General features: G+C 40.3%; 1 protein-coding gene across 7 annotated transcripts in view; it reads left to right on the top strand.

Annotated features, from left to right (window-relative positions):
* The window catches only part of RBMS3 (RNA binding motif single stranded interacting protein 3), a 720325-nt gene that overhangs the window by 553653 nt on the left and 150028 nt on the right, over nucleotides 1-16644 (top strand). For all 7 annotated transcript variants that reach the window (XM_087770865.1, XM_087770854.1, XM_087770845.1 and 4 more), the window contains one exon: nucleotides 8659-8816. In XM_087770865.1, the coding sequence (XP_087626991.1) occupies nucleotides 8659-8816 (158 nt within the window). The remainder of the gene's footprint in view (nucleotides 1-8658; nucleotides 8817-16644) is intronic.

The following is a 16644-nucleotide window of genomic DNA, read 5'->3' as shown; positions in this document are numbered from 1 at the left end:
CAAGACGAAGGGCAAATCAAATCACCATTGGCAGATGAAATGTATGATGGAAGGTTCTGCAGCTGCTCTGCGCTGGACAGACCAATAACAATTTGGTTCCAGCAATATTTAGCTTTAGCAAATGCTGTGCTGTCCATGAACAAACTTAATTAAAAGAAAGCTGAGTCCAGCTTACACAGCACGGCACAGCACTCTGATAGTTTGCACAGTGAGAAGAAATCCTGGGTATATATAAACTGTGAACTCTTTTTAAAGTTCATGGTTTTAATTAAAACAGTACTTATAAATAATACTTCACTGTAGAGCTGATACAGGTATTTGCAACAAATAATTTCCTACAATACTTTTCCTCTTTTTCTCTTCAAAGGTCATGATTTTTAGGAATTTACTTGTTTGCAATTTTTTGACAAAATATGGTAGAAAAAATTCTAGCCTGTGCCTTGTTTAAGAAGTAACTGCAAAGAGTGTTTCAGTGGTGGCAGAGTAAGGCTGGCTGCCTGCGTCATATATCTCTTTTCTGATTAGATGATCCTAGGCAAAGGATTTCTAATGGCAGGAGTTCTTTCCTTAGGTCATTATAAAGCTCAGAAGTGCTTAAATTTACTTATGCAAATAACAATAAAATACTTGTGAAAATCATTGGGGAAATGCTTTTCTTCAAAATAGCACTCAGTGGTTTCTGTGTTTATATGCAGAACCACTATGTCTTTTCAAAAAGTGTCCTTGTCATTGTTTACAGGCTTTTGACATGACTTGTTGACAATCAAGCTTATCCAGAAAATGCATGCTGCAGGTTCAGCTTTAGATATGTTTATAATGTTTGATGGATTGGGCTTAATTATTGCTGTACAACAGTTGCATAATTATGCTGAAGCCAAATCTCCTGCAGCGCTGTGGAAAAAACATATTGCTAATAAATTTTGAACTGTCATAGTGTAAAAGTCGTGTAGGGTTGGGTACGGAAGAAAGACAATTTATGAAACATGTAGTCAGCACTCAGTCTAAAAAGGTACAGTGACTACCGTGATGTAGGTGTATCAGGGTGAAAGAGGATGTTAACATCTCAGGATGTTAAATCTTGACATATTGGAGTCTTTGGAAGGCCATCAAACAAGACACAGATTCTTTTGAAGGTACCTAAGACAAAATAAGCTTCTTTGAATACCCCAATGTCTTCTGCTCTGCAGTACTTTCCCTGCAAAACCTTCAGTGTTTAGACACAGTCTTGGTTGAGGAGATAGCTAGTGCTTCTGGCAGTGCCTGCTGCAAAGAGCTTTGGAAGGACTCTAGACAAGGCAGCCAGTATTACTTTTGCCAGTTTCCTTCCACTGTATCTGTTGGATTATTGATACTTAATGCACTAATAAAATCCATGTAAAGTTTAGGCTTTCTGTATAGTCTTGTAAGCCTTTTGATGTGCTGCTCAACGAGAGAGTGAAACCAGTCAGGGATCAATAGTTAACTGGCCATCGATTTAGCTGTCTACACTGTTAAAAATGTGCCCACACAAAGGGAAGCAAATAAGCCAGGAGAAAGTCAGAGGGAACCCTGGCAGCTGCACTTGATTCATTCTGTTCACCTCGTGTTACTGCAATGATGGCTAAAAATATGTCATCAGCAATTCTGAAAGGCTATATGGTCTGGACCGTTGCTATAGTAAGTGTTTCATGTGGGTTTGTTAGTTTGTTTATTCCTTCTTTTTAGAAAAGAAACCATAATGTGAAAAGTCTTTGACAACAAGGCTGCTATCACTTAATTCAAGTCAGTGTATATTCATTGATTTGCAGGCGCCATGCAGACATACGCGGGCAAGATCCCAGTCCCCAACCACTGTACAGAACTCCTTCCTCCTCCGCCTTCTCTGATACCAGGGGGTGGTGGAGTTTGGAGTGACTTTCTTTTAATTTTCACACCACCAGCCTACATTCATCCTATCTAACTGTGCTAAGTTAGGAGCATCCTGCCATGCTTGGGTAGGTCAGTGAAGAGAGAACCTCTCCAAATGTTACTTGCAGATGTTAGGTATTAGATCTGTAGCTAAACACCTGAATTATAAATTCAGTGGCTTACTCTAATTTGAAAACCAGACATCTTTTACATATGTGGAAAAATATGCCACATTAACTCTAATGTGAAAAAGCAGCAGGAATAAATGGGGAAACAATAGAAAACTGTGGAAAAAAATCCTTTAATTCAGATTTTTGGTGTGTGAATCCAATCAAATGCATATCAAGTCAGCTTTGAAATGAATGTCTCTTTCAGATGTCCTGGAAAGTTCTCATGATCTGCAGTATTAAAAAAGTAAATATTAAATAATAAAACAACAAGAGGAGGTATTGAATATGAATCTACTGAAAGAAAGTATTACATGCTTCCTCTAAATTTCATTTAAGCTCAGTGACTTGTATAGAATCCAGTTTAGAAATAATCTAATAAACTGAAGATCAGACTAATGCTACCGTATGACTACAGTTTTCAAAATACTGAGCAAACACTGGAAAATTTATGAAATGGCATATAAATGTTTCCATAGAAATGATCTGGTTTCATATAAATGGTTCCACATAAATGGCTTTTTCCATAAAGCATAACAATTTTTATGTTAAGGGGAGACAGAAATTCAACTCAGATCTTTAAAGAAGGGAAGAAGTTACATACATAGCCTGAAGATCTGGGCAGTGGCCATTAGGCAGAGATGAACTAGTTTTGGGAAACTACTAATTGAGGGTGATTTGAACCTGGGTCTAAAATGTTCAGAAAGACCTGACCATACTTCTGAAGGTGAGCTGTGATATTGACCTGTGTCAATGTTAATATGATGAAGTCTCAATTTATTAAAGAAAAGCATATGATCTATTAATATAAATATTGATTATATCTTTAAAAAGAGGAGTTCAGAATCTCATACCGATCCACATACAAAGTTATGTTCCCAGAATAAGTTTGGAAGATGGAAAAAGGAATCGTTTGAACTAATAATCAGCGCTTAGCTTCCCAGAGCAAGCTGCTCTAAGGAGAAATAATTTAGGTTGAATAAAAAGAATTGGTACATAGGGTTCCCAAATAAACCAAATACGCTCGGTTTCCAGCCCTACTGAGATTACAGGAGGTTTGAGTTCCTTTTGGGAAAAAATAACGTAGCCAAAAACTGCCCGCCCCTCCCTACACATGTCTCTAAAGAATGCATTACTAAATGTACTACGTAAAGAGGCTCAGCCTCTTCTTGCACTAGCAGGAGTTGTTCTTTCAGCTTTCCATGCTTTGCTTCCAAAGATTATCTCAAGATGGGAGGGAAAATCCCATCTGAGCATTGTCCTTTCTTTCAAGAGTGGCTGGGAGGGTCCAGCAAAGCAAACAGCAAACTTTGAGTTGCAGCACGCCCTCCACTGGGTTTTATCTGTTTCAAAATGCTGTTGTTGTAGTGCGTTTCAAATCCTCTGCATTATAAACTTCTGCGTCCTTGGCACAGGCCTTGGGAGCTGAGTGACTGGCCCAGTTCTTGCTAAAAGGCAGTGACAAAATTTCTGGCTGTTTCCCCAGTACAACTGCTCCTGACTGCTGAACTCCAGAGCCGTGCAGCAGGACGCCTGCTGCTGAATGCTGGAAATGCTCTAAGCTAATCGAAAACTTGGTTTTGACCTACTGTTAGTTTGCAGTATTCACAATTTTAAACCTTCCTAGCTGTGGTTTTGGCCAGTTTGGGAGTGTCTGTCATGCACACCCCCCAACCAGAATGGCCCAACTACAATGGATGCATGCAGCTAATGCCCCTGGAGCCCACAGGCCACAGCAACTGAGGTATTTGGGATACAATGGTGGTGAAACAGGCTGGGGTGGGAGCAGAGAGAGTTGCAAAAAGCCCGCACTTGTCTGGAGAGGAGCTTCAATTGGCTTAATTTCTTTTTTTTTGTTGTTGGCCCATTCTGTGGCACTCAGTGTACCCACGCAGACGGGCACACACCAGGACCCCGGAATAAGCTCAGTCTAAGGTGTGAGGCTGTGTCAGGGATGCAGAGGGTTGGATCTGACTGGATGAGTTCACCCCTGTTTCTCTGGGGCTGCGGCACAAGTCCAAGCTGTACTTGGAAAATGTGACCCTCCTTAGACTGTCAAATGGGAGATTTGGGGTAAAACGAACTTCAGCAAGGACAGCCAGGAGCAGGCTTTTGATGGTGCCTTGAGACATGCAAGTTTGCATGCCTTGAGCATGATGCTTTCGCAGCTGGCACACACAGCAGGCTCCACAGCTGCCTTCCGTTCAAGAAGCAGCAACGTGGCCTGGTCTTGCACCCATTAATTAGCTGCATTTGGCACACGGGGGCTGGGAAAGACAGAGGAGCCATGCCTCCACACTGCAGCTAGCCCTCCGCCGCTCCCGGCAGCCCCCTCCTCCTCCAAGCCCCCGGAGCAGCAGCCAGCTGCAGCGGCCAGTCCTGGACTCACGGGGGGCCCTTCTCACACATGGGGGATTAAACCTGAGAGGCCGCTGTGCTTTGGGAAGACTGTGTCAACAGGCATGGCGTTCCCCTGCAGTGCGGGACGAGCCTGGTGTCTCTGGTGTGGTCTGGAGGGGGAAAGCGGGACAGGGACCACAAAGCCCAGGTGGCAGTGGGGGCTCTGCTTGGCTGGTGGCCCTGCTGCGGTGGCTCTAAGTCGGCAGCTGCGGAGCAGCCGAGGCACGGTGCTCTTGGAGGTGTTTGCGGGGAGTGTGTGGCTTTGAGTTGCCTTGACCCCTTCTGGTCCTTGTCCAAAATACTGGGGACATAAGAGAACACAGTTCTGAAGTGACTGTGAGTATCACACGAATGACTTTTAGCTCTCTTACTGATGACGGGTTAGTTTGGGATGGGACACAATAATAAATGGGATTTTAGCATCCCAAGGTGGTAAATAGCATTTTTTAATGTCTAGTGAAAAGCTGTAGAAAGAATTAAATGAACCAGAGAGGGCCTGGGCCACACTGTGTAGATCCCGATGCCACAGTCACCACCATTCCTGGAGCCTTGGGATGTGATCCTTCACTGAAGGCAGAAACCTGACTGTCAACTAGTTGGGATTATGAAAGGCTAGTAGTTTGTGGGGTGCTTGGACTTATGGTTCTGGTTAGGCTTACCTTGTCAACAAATAGGCACATTTTGAACAGTAGGACGCCTGCCTTTTGAACTGAAAAGCTCGGCAGTTACACTGGGGCTAGGGAAGTGAATACGTCACGCAGGAGCTTGGCGAATCTGGGATGAAAAGGCTCAGGCAAAATGAGGAGCATGTGTCATCACCTCCACACTGCACAGGGGATCTCTGCACAACTGAAAAATATCATGAGCCCCAGTGCCAGAGGCTGGGAGCGGGGGCCAAGCCTGAGAAACGGGGGCTTGTGAGGGTAGGTGGCCATGAGGTCTGGCTTCATGGTGGCCGGGCAGCCCTGCTCCGCACCCCTCCTGTAATGCCTGCTCGGCTCCAGGCTTCGTTGCTGCGAAGGCATTTCATCTTGTTTCAGTTTGTGGTGTGAGATATGGCTTCTGTGGGGTGATATTTCTCTGTAAAGGAAAAGGATATTTCTCTAACTGTTATATTTATAGAGTAAGGAAAAATAACATGAGTTTTTTTCCTTTCTTAGAAAACACTGTTGCATTGTGGAGGTAGTATGAGTGGCCTCATCCATCTCTCCCTGATTGCAGCTCTTGTTTATCATGTTGATAAAAGATAGGCTTGGTAAATCCTTGTGAGAGAGTGACTATGGCCTGCTAGTCTTTCATTCATCCTCTGAGTGTAGCTAAAATTTCCATGGATATTTAAAACAACGGCATTTAATCTCTTAACACAGTTAAAAGGCTTATGTGTTCCTACTCCAGAAGTGAGACACATTGGCGGTGGTTCTTATTTATTTTATTTGTTTGCCCCAGCTTGAAAACTGAGTAGTCAAAAGAAAAGTTCTCATTTTAATATTCTGCAGGACTGAATTGCTTCAGTGAAAGCAAAGGCTGTTGTGCAGTTACTGATGCATAACTGCTTTTTTCATATTAGTCTGTCCTTTGGCTATGGGAATCTCATCTGCATAAGACTGTTAGATTTTTTTCTAAATATTGACAAGGGATGTCAGTCCCTGAGCACTGATTGGTTGATTAATCAAAGTCCTTAACCAATCAATGGCTAGAGGTTTGCATAACAATGTAATTATTTCTGAAAAACTGTGCCTATTGGAATTGCAAACCTTTCTACTTTGATTTGCTTCTATAATGCCTCTGCTTTAACTGCCTCCGTTGCTCACATTTCAAAGTACTTAGTAACAATGAAGGTGCTTCCTAATCTCCTGTATCTTTCTTTTTTTTCTGTGGCCTGCATGGGGAAAAAAAAAAAGTAACAAGCAATAAAACTTAAATAGCTTCCACACAGAAAAGGGGAAAAATGTGGAAAAAAATAAAGGAGAAAGAAAATGTTTCAGGTTTTTGTTTGTTTGTTTTTCCCAAAGCTAAAAGTGTGATCTGAAGCTCATATTCCTCTCTTTTCTTGCCTACCTTCCCTCCAGGACTGTGTGCATGATTTTCCTCGCATTGTCGATACTGTACCAGTTCTGACCCCTTACTAATATCTTTTGGTTATTGGAGAGGAACTAGCTTTCGGATCTGTATGAATGTAAACTGAAGCAAGAGAAAGGAAGATGACTGCAGGGAAAGATGACTGGAAAGGGAAAGAATCTTTTTCTAGATTTGGGGTTTGTAACTTCAGTTCAATTTGCAGTAAGTTTGCTGTTCGTGTGTGTGTGGTTTTCCTTTCCTCTGCCCCTTACTATAAGGTGTGGTAATAACTGGGTGTATTTTTATGGACAGCAGCTCGAAAATGTGCCTACTTTGTTCTTTTTATTTCTGTTTTGTAAAATAATGGGGAATTCAGCCTGCCTGGTAATGTGTTGTTTCGTGGGGTGATGGGTCTGGAGATGCAAAGCTAGAATGCAGTAGGCATTAAGCAGCTATGTCCGAAGGCAAGTGTTCACAGCTCTTAGGTCAGAATCCAAATTATGCAGTAAAACAGTATTACACGCCTCCTGATTTTAGACCCTTTGGGGTATCCATTTGCAGCTTTTCTTCTCATCCAAAAGGGCTAAAATTTCCCTTGAGCCTCGGATAAGGGAAGCTGAAAACTTTCTTTGGCTTTTAGCTAAGCTAGACTTTGTTTAGTCATTCTTGTCCCTGTAAAGATGGGGTGTGTGAATCACAGCTTGAAATTATTTCTGCTTCCATTTTCGAGGCCTTCAATGTGCAAGGCAGTGATGGAGCAGACATCTTGGTTCTGTCCTGTCTTCATACATCTTCTAGAAATAAGACATGTGATTCTTTGTGTTTGACAAGACACATCTGCACTGATTTTAATGGAGTGTAATTTGAAACTAGTTTAGTTAAACCAGGGCAGATGGCTGCAGGGCTGTGTGTAATTTCTTCAGTGTAAGGTTGTGGTGCTGCTGCAAGATTATTAATCTGGTTTTAGGACACCTCATAGCAAAAAAAGATAATACTGTTGTCATATAAATCTCAGTGTTGAACAAGTACAAATTAATTCTGCCCATTAAAATGTGTAATGAAAAAGAATCAAAAAATCTGTCTCAGAAGACTTTGTCAGGTAAGGTATTGTCTGGCTTACTGCACAGCATAAAGATTGTATCTTATATTTTTGGTTATTAAGCGTTAGCTAAAATTATGTAGTCATGCCTGATCCCAATCAAGGCTTGTACTGACAGGTGATCAGGTACTATGTAAAACTTGTATCAATGAAAATGGAACCAGAGCCATGAAAATTTGCAAGGGCTTAACTAAATTGATTTAATGTAATCAAGACCTGGTTGTCTGTAGGCAAGGTTTTTATTTACTGCTTTAATACACTTATTTTACATACGGCATCTATGCCTCTTTCACATTTCTTTGCAGTAGTTTGGCAAGTAAGAACAGAAATTGGAATGGTTGCCAAAATGGAAAGTTTAGCCTAAAAATCAAAAATAGAATGAGAAAGCTGTCTTCAAATTTGTTGTCTCGATTATTCATACTGCAAGCTTTATTTTGTAAGATATTTTAATTCAGTCTGAGCATAAACATGTGACCTATCTCACCAGGACCTTAGACTGAACTGCAGAACTCTCCCCGCCTAGTTAGCTCTTGTTGCACATTATCAACCAAGACATTTCTGATGGGTAAAATAAAGAAAAGATACTATGGAAAGTATTCTGTGTTTTCAACCAACCTTGCTCATGATGAACAGGTTGAATGGGAAATCTGCAGGCTGGAAAGCACATCTGCTTAAAACATGTGTTGAGTTTTCTTTTTTTATTTATGTTAACAGTGAGCACATTTGTGGAAATCATGTTTTCTTCACAATCTGTTTGCTAAATTAGGACACAAACCCAAGAACACTTGTGCATGAGAGTAATTTTCTATAAATGAGTAGTGTCACTGAGTTCAGTAAGAGCAGTCACGCACAGAATTAAGCACATGCATGAGATTTTGCAGAAATTTGGCAAATATGTTGTCGTTGTGAACAGATTGCCCAGCTTTGCTTCCAATGCAGCTATAAGTTCTTGGCTTGGTCCTATTTTGAGTAGCCTTCATTGTATGAGCCATAAGCTATTCTATTGTGCTAAGCCTAACTGAGGATATTTCTCTTATTTTGTCATAGCAACAAGAGCAAGATCCCACAAATCTATACATCTCAAATTTACCTGTTTCCATGGATGAGCAGGAACTGGAGAATATGCTGAAACCCTTTGGACATGTCATTTCCACCAGAATATTAAGGGATGCTAATGGAGTCAGCAGAGGAGTCGGCTTTGCCAGGTGAAACCTTTACTGTTTTTTGATTCGTGCACATTTTTTGGCTTTGATCCTTTGCAAATGCTGTCTCTTACGTAACTCTGAAGCCTCATAGCTATGGAAAATGCCGAGCAGCACCTTGTATCAGGTTGTGTGTCTGTTCTTTCCACCAAGCTGAGGAATACCAATGCAGAAAGATGTTCATTTCATTGCTCTAAAAAGTAGTTCATTGTATGTGTGTGTATGTAAATAACAATCGCTAGGAATAGTGAGCTATCGTATCAAGTCTGGATAATAATAAATGTCCTACAGCCAAAAGCATACACTTGGTGAAGAAACTGTTTAAATGTTTACCAAAGATTTCGCAACAGGAAAAAGTAAATTTAGCAGTTGGAAGAGCAAAGGAGAGGAACTATAGCTGAAGAAACGTGGCTTCCTTGAAAGCTGCAGGGAACTCAAGCCTGTGAGAAGAGCTTAAGAAGAAATATTTGCATATAACAAGCCCTGTCAGAATAGTCAGATATTTTAGACAGAATGGGCAACATATTATTACCATGTAGTTCATTATCAGTACAGATAGACAAGTTTCCATGTTTACTGTCAGGGAATATTTACATGGTATCTCTTCAACTTGAAACATTCTTAAATCAAATAGTTTTCTTTTGAAAAGCCAATGAATAGAGAGCTATATATAGAAAGGTATTGAAAAAGCGAAGAAGAGAAATTTGCAATTGTGCTGTAAATCAGTCTTCTGCTTCAAAAGAACAGGAAAAAAAAATCCCAAATCATTGTTTCTACAGAATATTCATAACGCTGTGCTTTGTAGAAGAGGTGAAATGACTTAGTCATCTTGTGAATTTCTTTGAAATATACCATATCTTGATATATCATGGCACTTCTGTCGGCATCATAACACCACTGAGCGAAATCAGGTGCTGTATGATAAAAAGGTAGCTTGCAAGATAAGTGACATTGTAGTGTTACCCTTGTCCTTGATGTGAAAGATCATCATGCGCTAAGAATGTTAAGATAATATTGTCTGAATTCAAATGGAAAAAAGGCAAAACGTTTAGGCTGAAAGATGACACACTGTTCCTTAGGATTTCTTGCAGATAATAACGTGAATTTTTCTAGCTCACTAATTATAGATTAGTGTAACTCATGGATAAATTTGCATTTTAAAAAATAGACTTTGTTTGTGGAAATGTATTTAATTATGTAACATATTTCAAGAAACCTTTAGTGATCTAACATGAAGGTTGTGTACTGCACCATGCAAATGACAGAGGGGTAAAATGTTTGCTCCATCGAAGTATACAGCAGATCTCCCATTGACTTGAATAAGGCCAGAGTTAATCCAGGAATTTAGAACTGCAGTTGAATGCTGATTCTTGTCTTTGCAGAATTATCAAGACAAGCTTTAATTACATGACCACCTGACCTTCTTTTTGTAATAAAGTGCTATTCGGTATCTTTTACCTGCATGTCAATCCAAATAGATGAATTTGTTTAGCTTTACTTGTAGTCATGAAAGTTTCGTTCTAGTTTACCTACAGTGTGAGAACACGCTGAGCAGGTATAAATACAGTCCAGCTAGGGGATGGCAGCTGTATTTCAGTCCAGATAAGATTTCAGAAGTTCACATCAGCAACCCGTGTGGTGATCCTGGCTATTATACCTTCTGACCTGGGGCCTTTTATCACAGTATGTCTTGCCTGCTTGTGGAAATGCCCCATGCTGTTTAGCATAGCTCTTAACCAAGTTACAAAAGCACAGGACAAAAAGTTAACTTTGCATACACTAAAATGAAGCAGCATCCAGCAATTTTGAAATTTGATATTGCAAAGTTATTAATTAAGCTCTGTGATGATTAAAAATCACTTTGTGATTCTGCCCAATTATGTGAATAGTCAATCTCAAAATAAGTATATTCAAAAAGCAATCGGAAGTGAAGACTTATGGTAGACAGCTATTGTCAGATTTTCCTCCTAAATGGGTATGATTAGCAGTTTCACAGTACTGCAGGTGGCTACTTAATCATTTATAACCCCAGTAACTTCAAATGTTCTTGGGTCAAAATTATCTTGAGTAGTGTCTAGCCACATTAGAGTTCAGCGTTTTTTTAAAGTATGCGCGTACAAAGCTAGCTCTCTTTTTTAAGCTGTGAAAATATTTCCTCTCTTTTGCGTCCCTCAAAAGCAACTGAACAGATTTTCCCAAAACTTTCCAGAGCATTTCACTGTGGCTTGAACCCAATTGTGCCTAGGTACGCCCCAGGGGAGATTTTGGGGAGGAGAATTATGAGCAAGGGGCCGGGGAAGGGAAGCTTTAGACTCCAACTGTGGCTCTACAGAAGTCCATCCAGTTGAAAGGGAATTGCCGTAACCTCTGGATACCCACCTCTGCCTCGCCCCTTGCCTGTGCTTTGTACTTCAAAGCTGGTGCTACCTGGCTCCAGGCTCTCTGTGGGAGCTGGCGTTCTGCAGGGCTCCTGTTGCTGTTGTCTTTTGGCAGCATGGGTTTCTGCTGACACCGGCAAGCAGAAGCTGGGACTAAACACAGCCTATCGTATAGCAGAGAGAGAAATTAGGAGGAGGAGGAGGGGGAAGAAATACTTACTAGAAGTGAGGAATTGGAAAAAGGAGACAGTGCGGATGAGAAGCTTTGAGTTCAGCCTGTCATAAGATTGCATGTCGAAAGAGGGAATGACGCAGTTTTGCTCTCACACAGGGTTTCATCCTAAGACTTAAAATTGTAGGTGTTTCTCTTAAATCCCTGTTGCTGAGAGTCATCTAATGACTTCAGCATCTGATCTTTCATTTAAAAAGTGTAAGTGGATTCCTCAGAGCTTAGAATAAAAGCATAGTCCTTCATCCTCAAAAAAAAAAAAAAAAGGCAAAGGAAAAAAAGCCACAGAAACTGGATTTGAAGACTTTTTTCAAAATATAATTTTAAAGCTGATTTCTTATGATTTGAGTTTTGCAAGCAGGACATTACCAGTGTTGTGGGTGAGAGTAAAAAGCAGATCAGAGGTAGTGAGTAAGTGAGAAGGTCTTCAAGGGAGGCTGGAATTACTCGGTAGGAGAAGGTACTGAGAGCATGAAGGGAAATATTTAACTTCATCGTGGAGATGCGTTGTCACTTATGAAGAGGTAACTGTATGTGCTGGAAGAACCTGGCTTTCCACAGGCCCGTAAAGGGTGAGTTCCAGATGTTAAGTTGGGAGAAGGTAAAGAAGTAACGCAATCAAAGTGGAGCCAAAGCAGCTGTGCTGTTTTGCTAAACGAAAGGGAGATATTTAGAGGGAGATATCTGAGGATCACTGATGATGCTACTTTGGAGGCAAAGAAGTGTCAGAAGTACCAGGGAACAGAGAACATCCAGGCAGTTCAAGGATGCATTTGTGAAGAGGGGAAATGCTTTGTTCTTCCTTAATCAAGGGTTTAATTGAAGGGAGTTGAAAAGGTGCTATAAATTCAGCTTGAGCAAATCCATCATCTGGGACAGCAGTGCAGGCTAAGATACTATGAGGATCATTCCTACTTTCAGTCGAAAGAATGATCTGTCACATCCTACATCTTACACAGGAAATCACTTTATAATTGGATATCTCAGATGAAACTGGAAATCGCAAACCTGCCCCAAAGACTTTGTGTGATACCTGTAAAATATTCCAATGCCTGTGGTGATAAATTTCCATTGAAAGGCTGCCCTGGAAGGGGCTCACAGCATCACAGCAGGGTGCTGGGGAGGTCTGTGGGAGAATGTATCTCTGAGACCCTCATATTTCCATCTGGCGTTGCAATCTGGACCAAATTTTGGTAGACTCAGTACATTCCTAAGAAAATTCCCAGGCATGGAGCTGCACTTTCAGGGAGAAGCAAACTCCAGAGAGGGACAGGTGGGGCAGGATCCCAGGACAAATACCAGTGGGACTCCATAGCATGAAAATGGATATGAAGCCCTTAAAGGTGAAGAGGGAGGAATAAGAAAAGTTAGGAGCCATCAGATAATTTCGCTGAGCAATTTTCATAATCCAAGCCCGAGGTACTGTGAGTTTAATTGAAGAACTCCTTGGGACATGAAAAAGGGGGCAAGGAGGCATTGGGATATACCCTGGGGAGTGACTTACTGATAGCACTGAATCAATGAAATAAAAATTGCATTTTATAGCCCCACAGTAAAATACCATTCAAGTATTATTTAAGTATCCTCCCTATGGAGATAGTAATATTAATAATACCATACATACGTGTACCACACTGAGCTGAAAAGTGGAGCAAGTGTTTTATAGGTCCTTTTAAATGATAAAGTGCAAAGAAAGAGTTAGAAACCACTAACTTTTTTATTTTGTTTGCTGTCTTGTAACTTAAAACGACCTTGCAAGATTCACCCCCTGAGCGACATTTTACAACGAAGTCATAAGCCTCTGAAAACAGAAATTTATGATGGAAATGCTGACAGTCAGACAGTCAAGTATTGCACTGCTGGCGGGCACCAGTATAATACTTAACCTGAGACTGTGAAGACAGTAGCATAAATCAGCCTGGGTCTAGGTGGAAATGACTGTGTGTTCATACTATTCTTTTCCAGTAACATGAGAAAATTTGTCCAACACAAACTGTCATAAAAGAATGTTATGATTCTGTTCCCAGCAAACGACCAAAGTCAAGAGATTCTCAATTAGCTGCTTCTGTCATCTCAGAGCAAAAGGATATAGCAAGGACATACTTCCATCCCTTTGTGACAGAGCTGGGGGGTCTGTAGTGGGACATTTACCCGTTCTGTTGTTGGGAGTTTGGGCTTCATCCTTGTCTTTTCCCTACCTTGTTCTTCTGGAAGACCTTTCAACGGGATGCTTTTCTCTGCCTCCATATGTTTCTTATTAAACTTATCTCCTGCTTGTCTGTGTTTTACATGTCTTAAATTTAGTCTTTGGAAACAGTATTTGTCTCAGCAACTGAAAGGGAGCAACAGAAAATGGGAAACAAGATTTTGAGCCCCCACAGGATCATTATTCTATTTATAGAAGTTTTGCATGGATTTTAGTAGACATGGATGTGCTCTGGTTTCCACTGAGGCAACACGAGAGTGCCAAGCCTTTAATTTGTATGTTCTTTTCCTCAAAGGAAGCTGTGCATCTTTCAGGGTTTTTCAGGATAACGTAGGTGTCATTTAGTTATATTGGATTTCTTCTGAAACAAAGAGATTTCTCTATGGAAAGCACTGTAGCTCTGTGCAGAGATATTCACTCAGGCAGCTCAAAACAGTCACCTTGGCATAATGGGTTGTACTGTGAGGTGTAGTATGGACAATACGGACAATATGGACAATATTGCCAGGGAATAGGAGCCTATTCTGGCCTCACTGGCGTGGCTTCTACAGATTTTGTATATTCATCTGAGATAGTAAACAACCTCCTGTTGCTCATGCAAACAGGACTGAACATGAAGAATATACAGGCAAGGCACGTCGGGAAAAGATACAATTTATGAGCGATGAGGAGAATTTGTCAAAATTTGTCTAGGCTGTAAATGACAAAGGGAACAGTTTTTCCAGCATAAAATGGATTCAAACCAAAACACACAAACATCTTGAAGCAATCTCTTACCAGATGAAAAGTTAGGGACATAAGATACCTAAGTCAGTTACAAGAGAGAAGAAAATTACAGGTTGCAGTCATATCAGGGTCTTAGAATGCCTGGAATGAATTTAGCAAAATAAATTAAAGAAATTAGTGAACATGTTGCCATAGAAGGATGAAGAGTAGAACATAAGGAGGTGCTAAGAAACGTCATACTTTTCAAACCTATCTTGTAGCTATAGAGTATTTAAGACCTGCAGATCATTTTCCCTGACCTCTTTTATATCACGGGCAGTTGAAGTACTCCCGATTACCTAATATTGAGATAATACTTGTCTTTTGCTAAAATACAACTTTCAGAAGTGATTTGAAGACATCAACCAGAAAAAAAAAGCCACCTCTTTTCTATCTAATGCATGCCAGTGGATCATCTTCCTTGCAGTTAAATGTTTCTGCCTAATTTCTCTTTCAAGTTTATCTGGTTCTTGTCACAACTCCATTATGTATTCTAACTAGGGCCGCAGTTCTTTGGACTCCTCCAGTGTATAATATTGCTACTACCTACCTACTTCTATCTTTGCAAAATGCCTTAAATAGTAAAGAAACATTGCCCCCCACAATTTATTATTCCTGCTTCTATAAATATAAGAACAATATTTATATGCTTATCATAACATAAATATGGTAGTAACAATTTAATCTTTAAATATTTACTCTGGATATGAAAAAATATAGTCCTGATTCTCATTTACATTATTATTATTAAGTAAAGTGACTATAGGGTATATGTAATCCAAACCCACATTTTACCACTAACTAGTAATTACATGGTACTGAATATTTCTCATGTAATAATTATGTAATCATCATGTTATTCCTTGTATATAAATTTTATTAAGTTGTTTCTCGACACTGCATCAATCTTTATAATAAGCATGTGTACGAGCTTTAGTTTTAAAAAAAAATAATCCTTTTCCTTTTTTTGTTCATGGTAAACGTTCCCTATTACTTGTAACAACACATAATGACTACTTTGGAGCCACTATGGTCTATAGAGAGAGTAATACACATTTTTTAAATGATATAAAATAAATACTTAACAGCAAGACATGAACATGAAATTATTTGGTTGTGATACTTGCTCAAGCACTCCCAGTTTTGTTGTTCTTCTACTAATCATATTGAAAGATCTTAAATTTATGAACTATGGCTAGGAAAAAAAATCATAAAAACAGTTTTCCTTTTCAGATTATTTTAAATTCACTTCCTTTCCAATTAAATAGAATACAGATAGTCTAGTTACTCGTATTGTATTTGGGAACTTTACAACTTAGTTTCCAGAACCTGGAGATACATAGGCACAGGTGAAAATAAATTCCCATAGTTTTGTTAGTTTCTTTGTTTTAGATCATTATCTAAAATCATAGAATCATTTAGGTTGGAAAAAACCTTTAAGATCATCAAGCCCAACCGTTAACCTAGCACTGCCAGTCCACCACTAAACCATGTCCTTAAGCACCACGTCTACCCGTCTTTTAAATATCTCCGGGGATGGAGACTCAACCACTTCCCTGGGCAGCCTGTTCCAGTGCCTGACTACCCTTTTGGTGAAGAAGTTTTTCCTAATATCCAACCTAAACTTCCCCTGGTGCAGCTTGAGACCATTTCCGCTTGTCCTATCGCTTGTTATTTGGGAGAAGAGACTGACGCCCACCTCACTACAACCTCCTTTCAGGTAGTTGTAGAGAGCGATAAGGTCTCCCCTCAGCATCCTCTTCTCCAGACCAAACAACCCCAGTTCCCTCACCTGCTCCTCACAGGACTTGTGCTCTAGACACCAGCTTCATTGCCCTTCTTTGGACACGCTCCAGCACCTCAATGTCTTTCCGGTAGTGAGGGACTCAAAACTGAACACAGTATTCGAGGTGCGGCCTCACCAGTGCCGAGTTCAGGGGGACGATCACCTCCCTGGTCCTGCTGGCCACACTACTTCTGATACCGTACCTTTAAAAATACTATAAGAATCTGACCTATGGCTTTGATAATTTTTTTTCTGCAGTGCATTTCCTGATTCAAAATAATACTCAGATGCATTATAGTTATCTCCAAATTGCATTTAAACATAAATTATTATCTGAGATCCTCTTAGGATCAGCACCAAAAACATACTGTTGAAGGGAATTTGAAAATGATACTTTGTGAATGATCTGATCAGAACCAAATTTCTATTACCGTGTGAAGCTGATGTCCTCCCCTTTCCAGCAGGAG

The sequence above is a fragment of the Nipponia nippon genome, unplaced genomic scaffold (assembly GCF_047370975.1).
Source record: "Nipponia nippon isolate SJK-2023a ecotype South Korea unplaced genomic scaffold, ASM4737097v1 scaffold_1, whole genome shotgun sequence".
Classification (NCBI taxonomy): Eukaryota; Metazoa; Chordata; class Aves; order Pelecaniformes; family Threskiornithidae; genus Nipponia; species Nipponia nippon.
The sequence above is the reverse complement of the archived record's forward strand: the minus strand, read 5'-3'. Positions and strand labels throughout refer to the sequence as shown.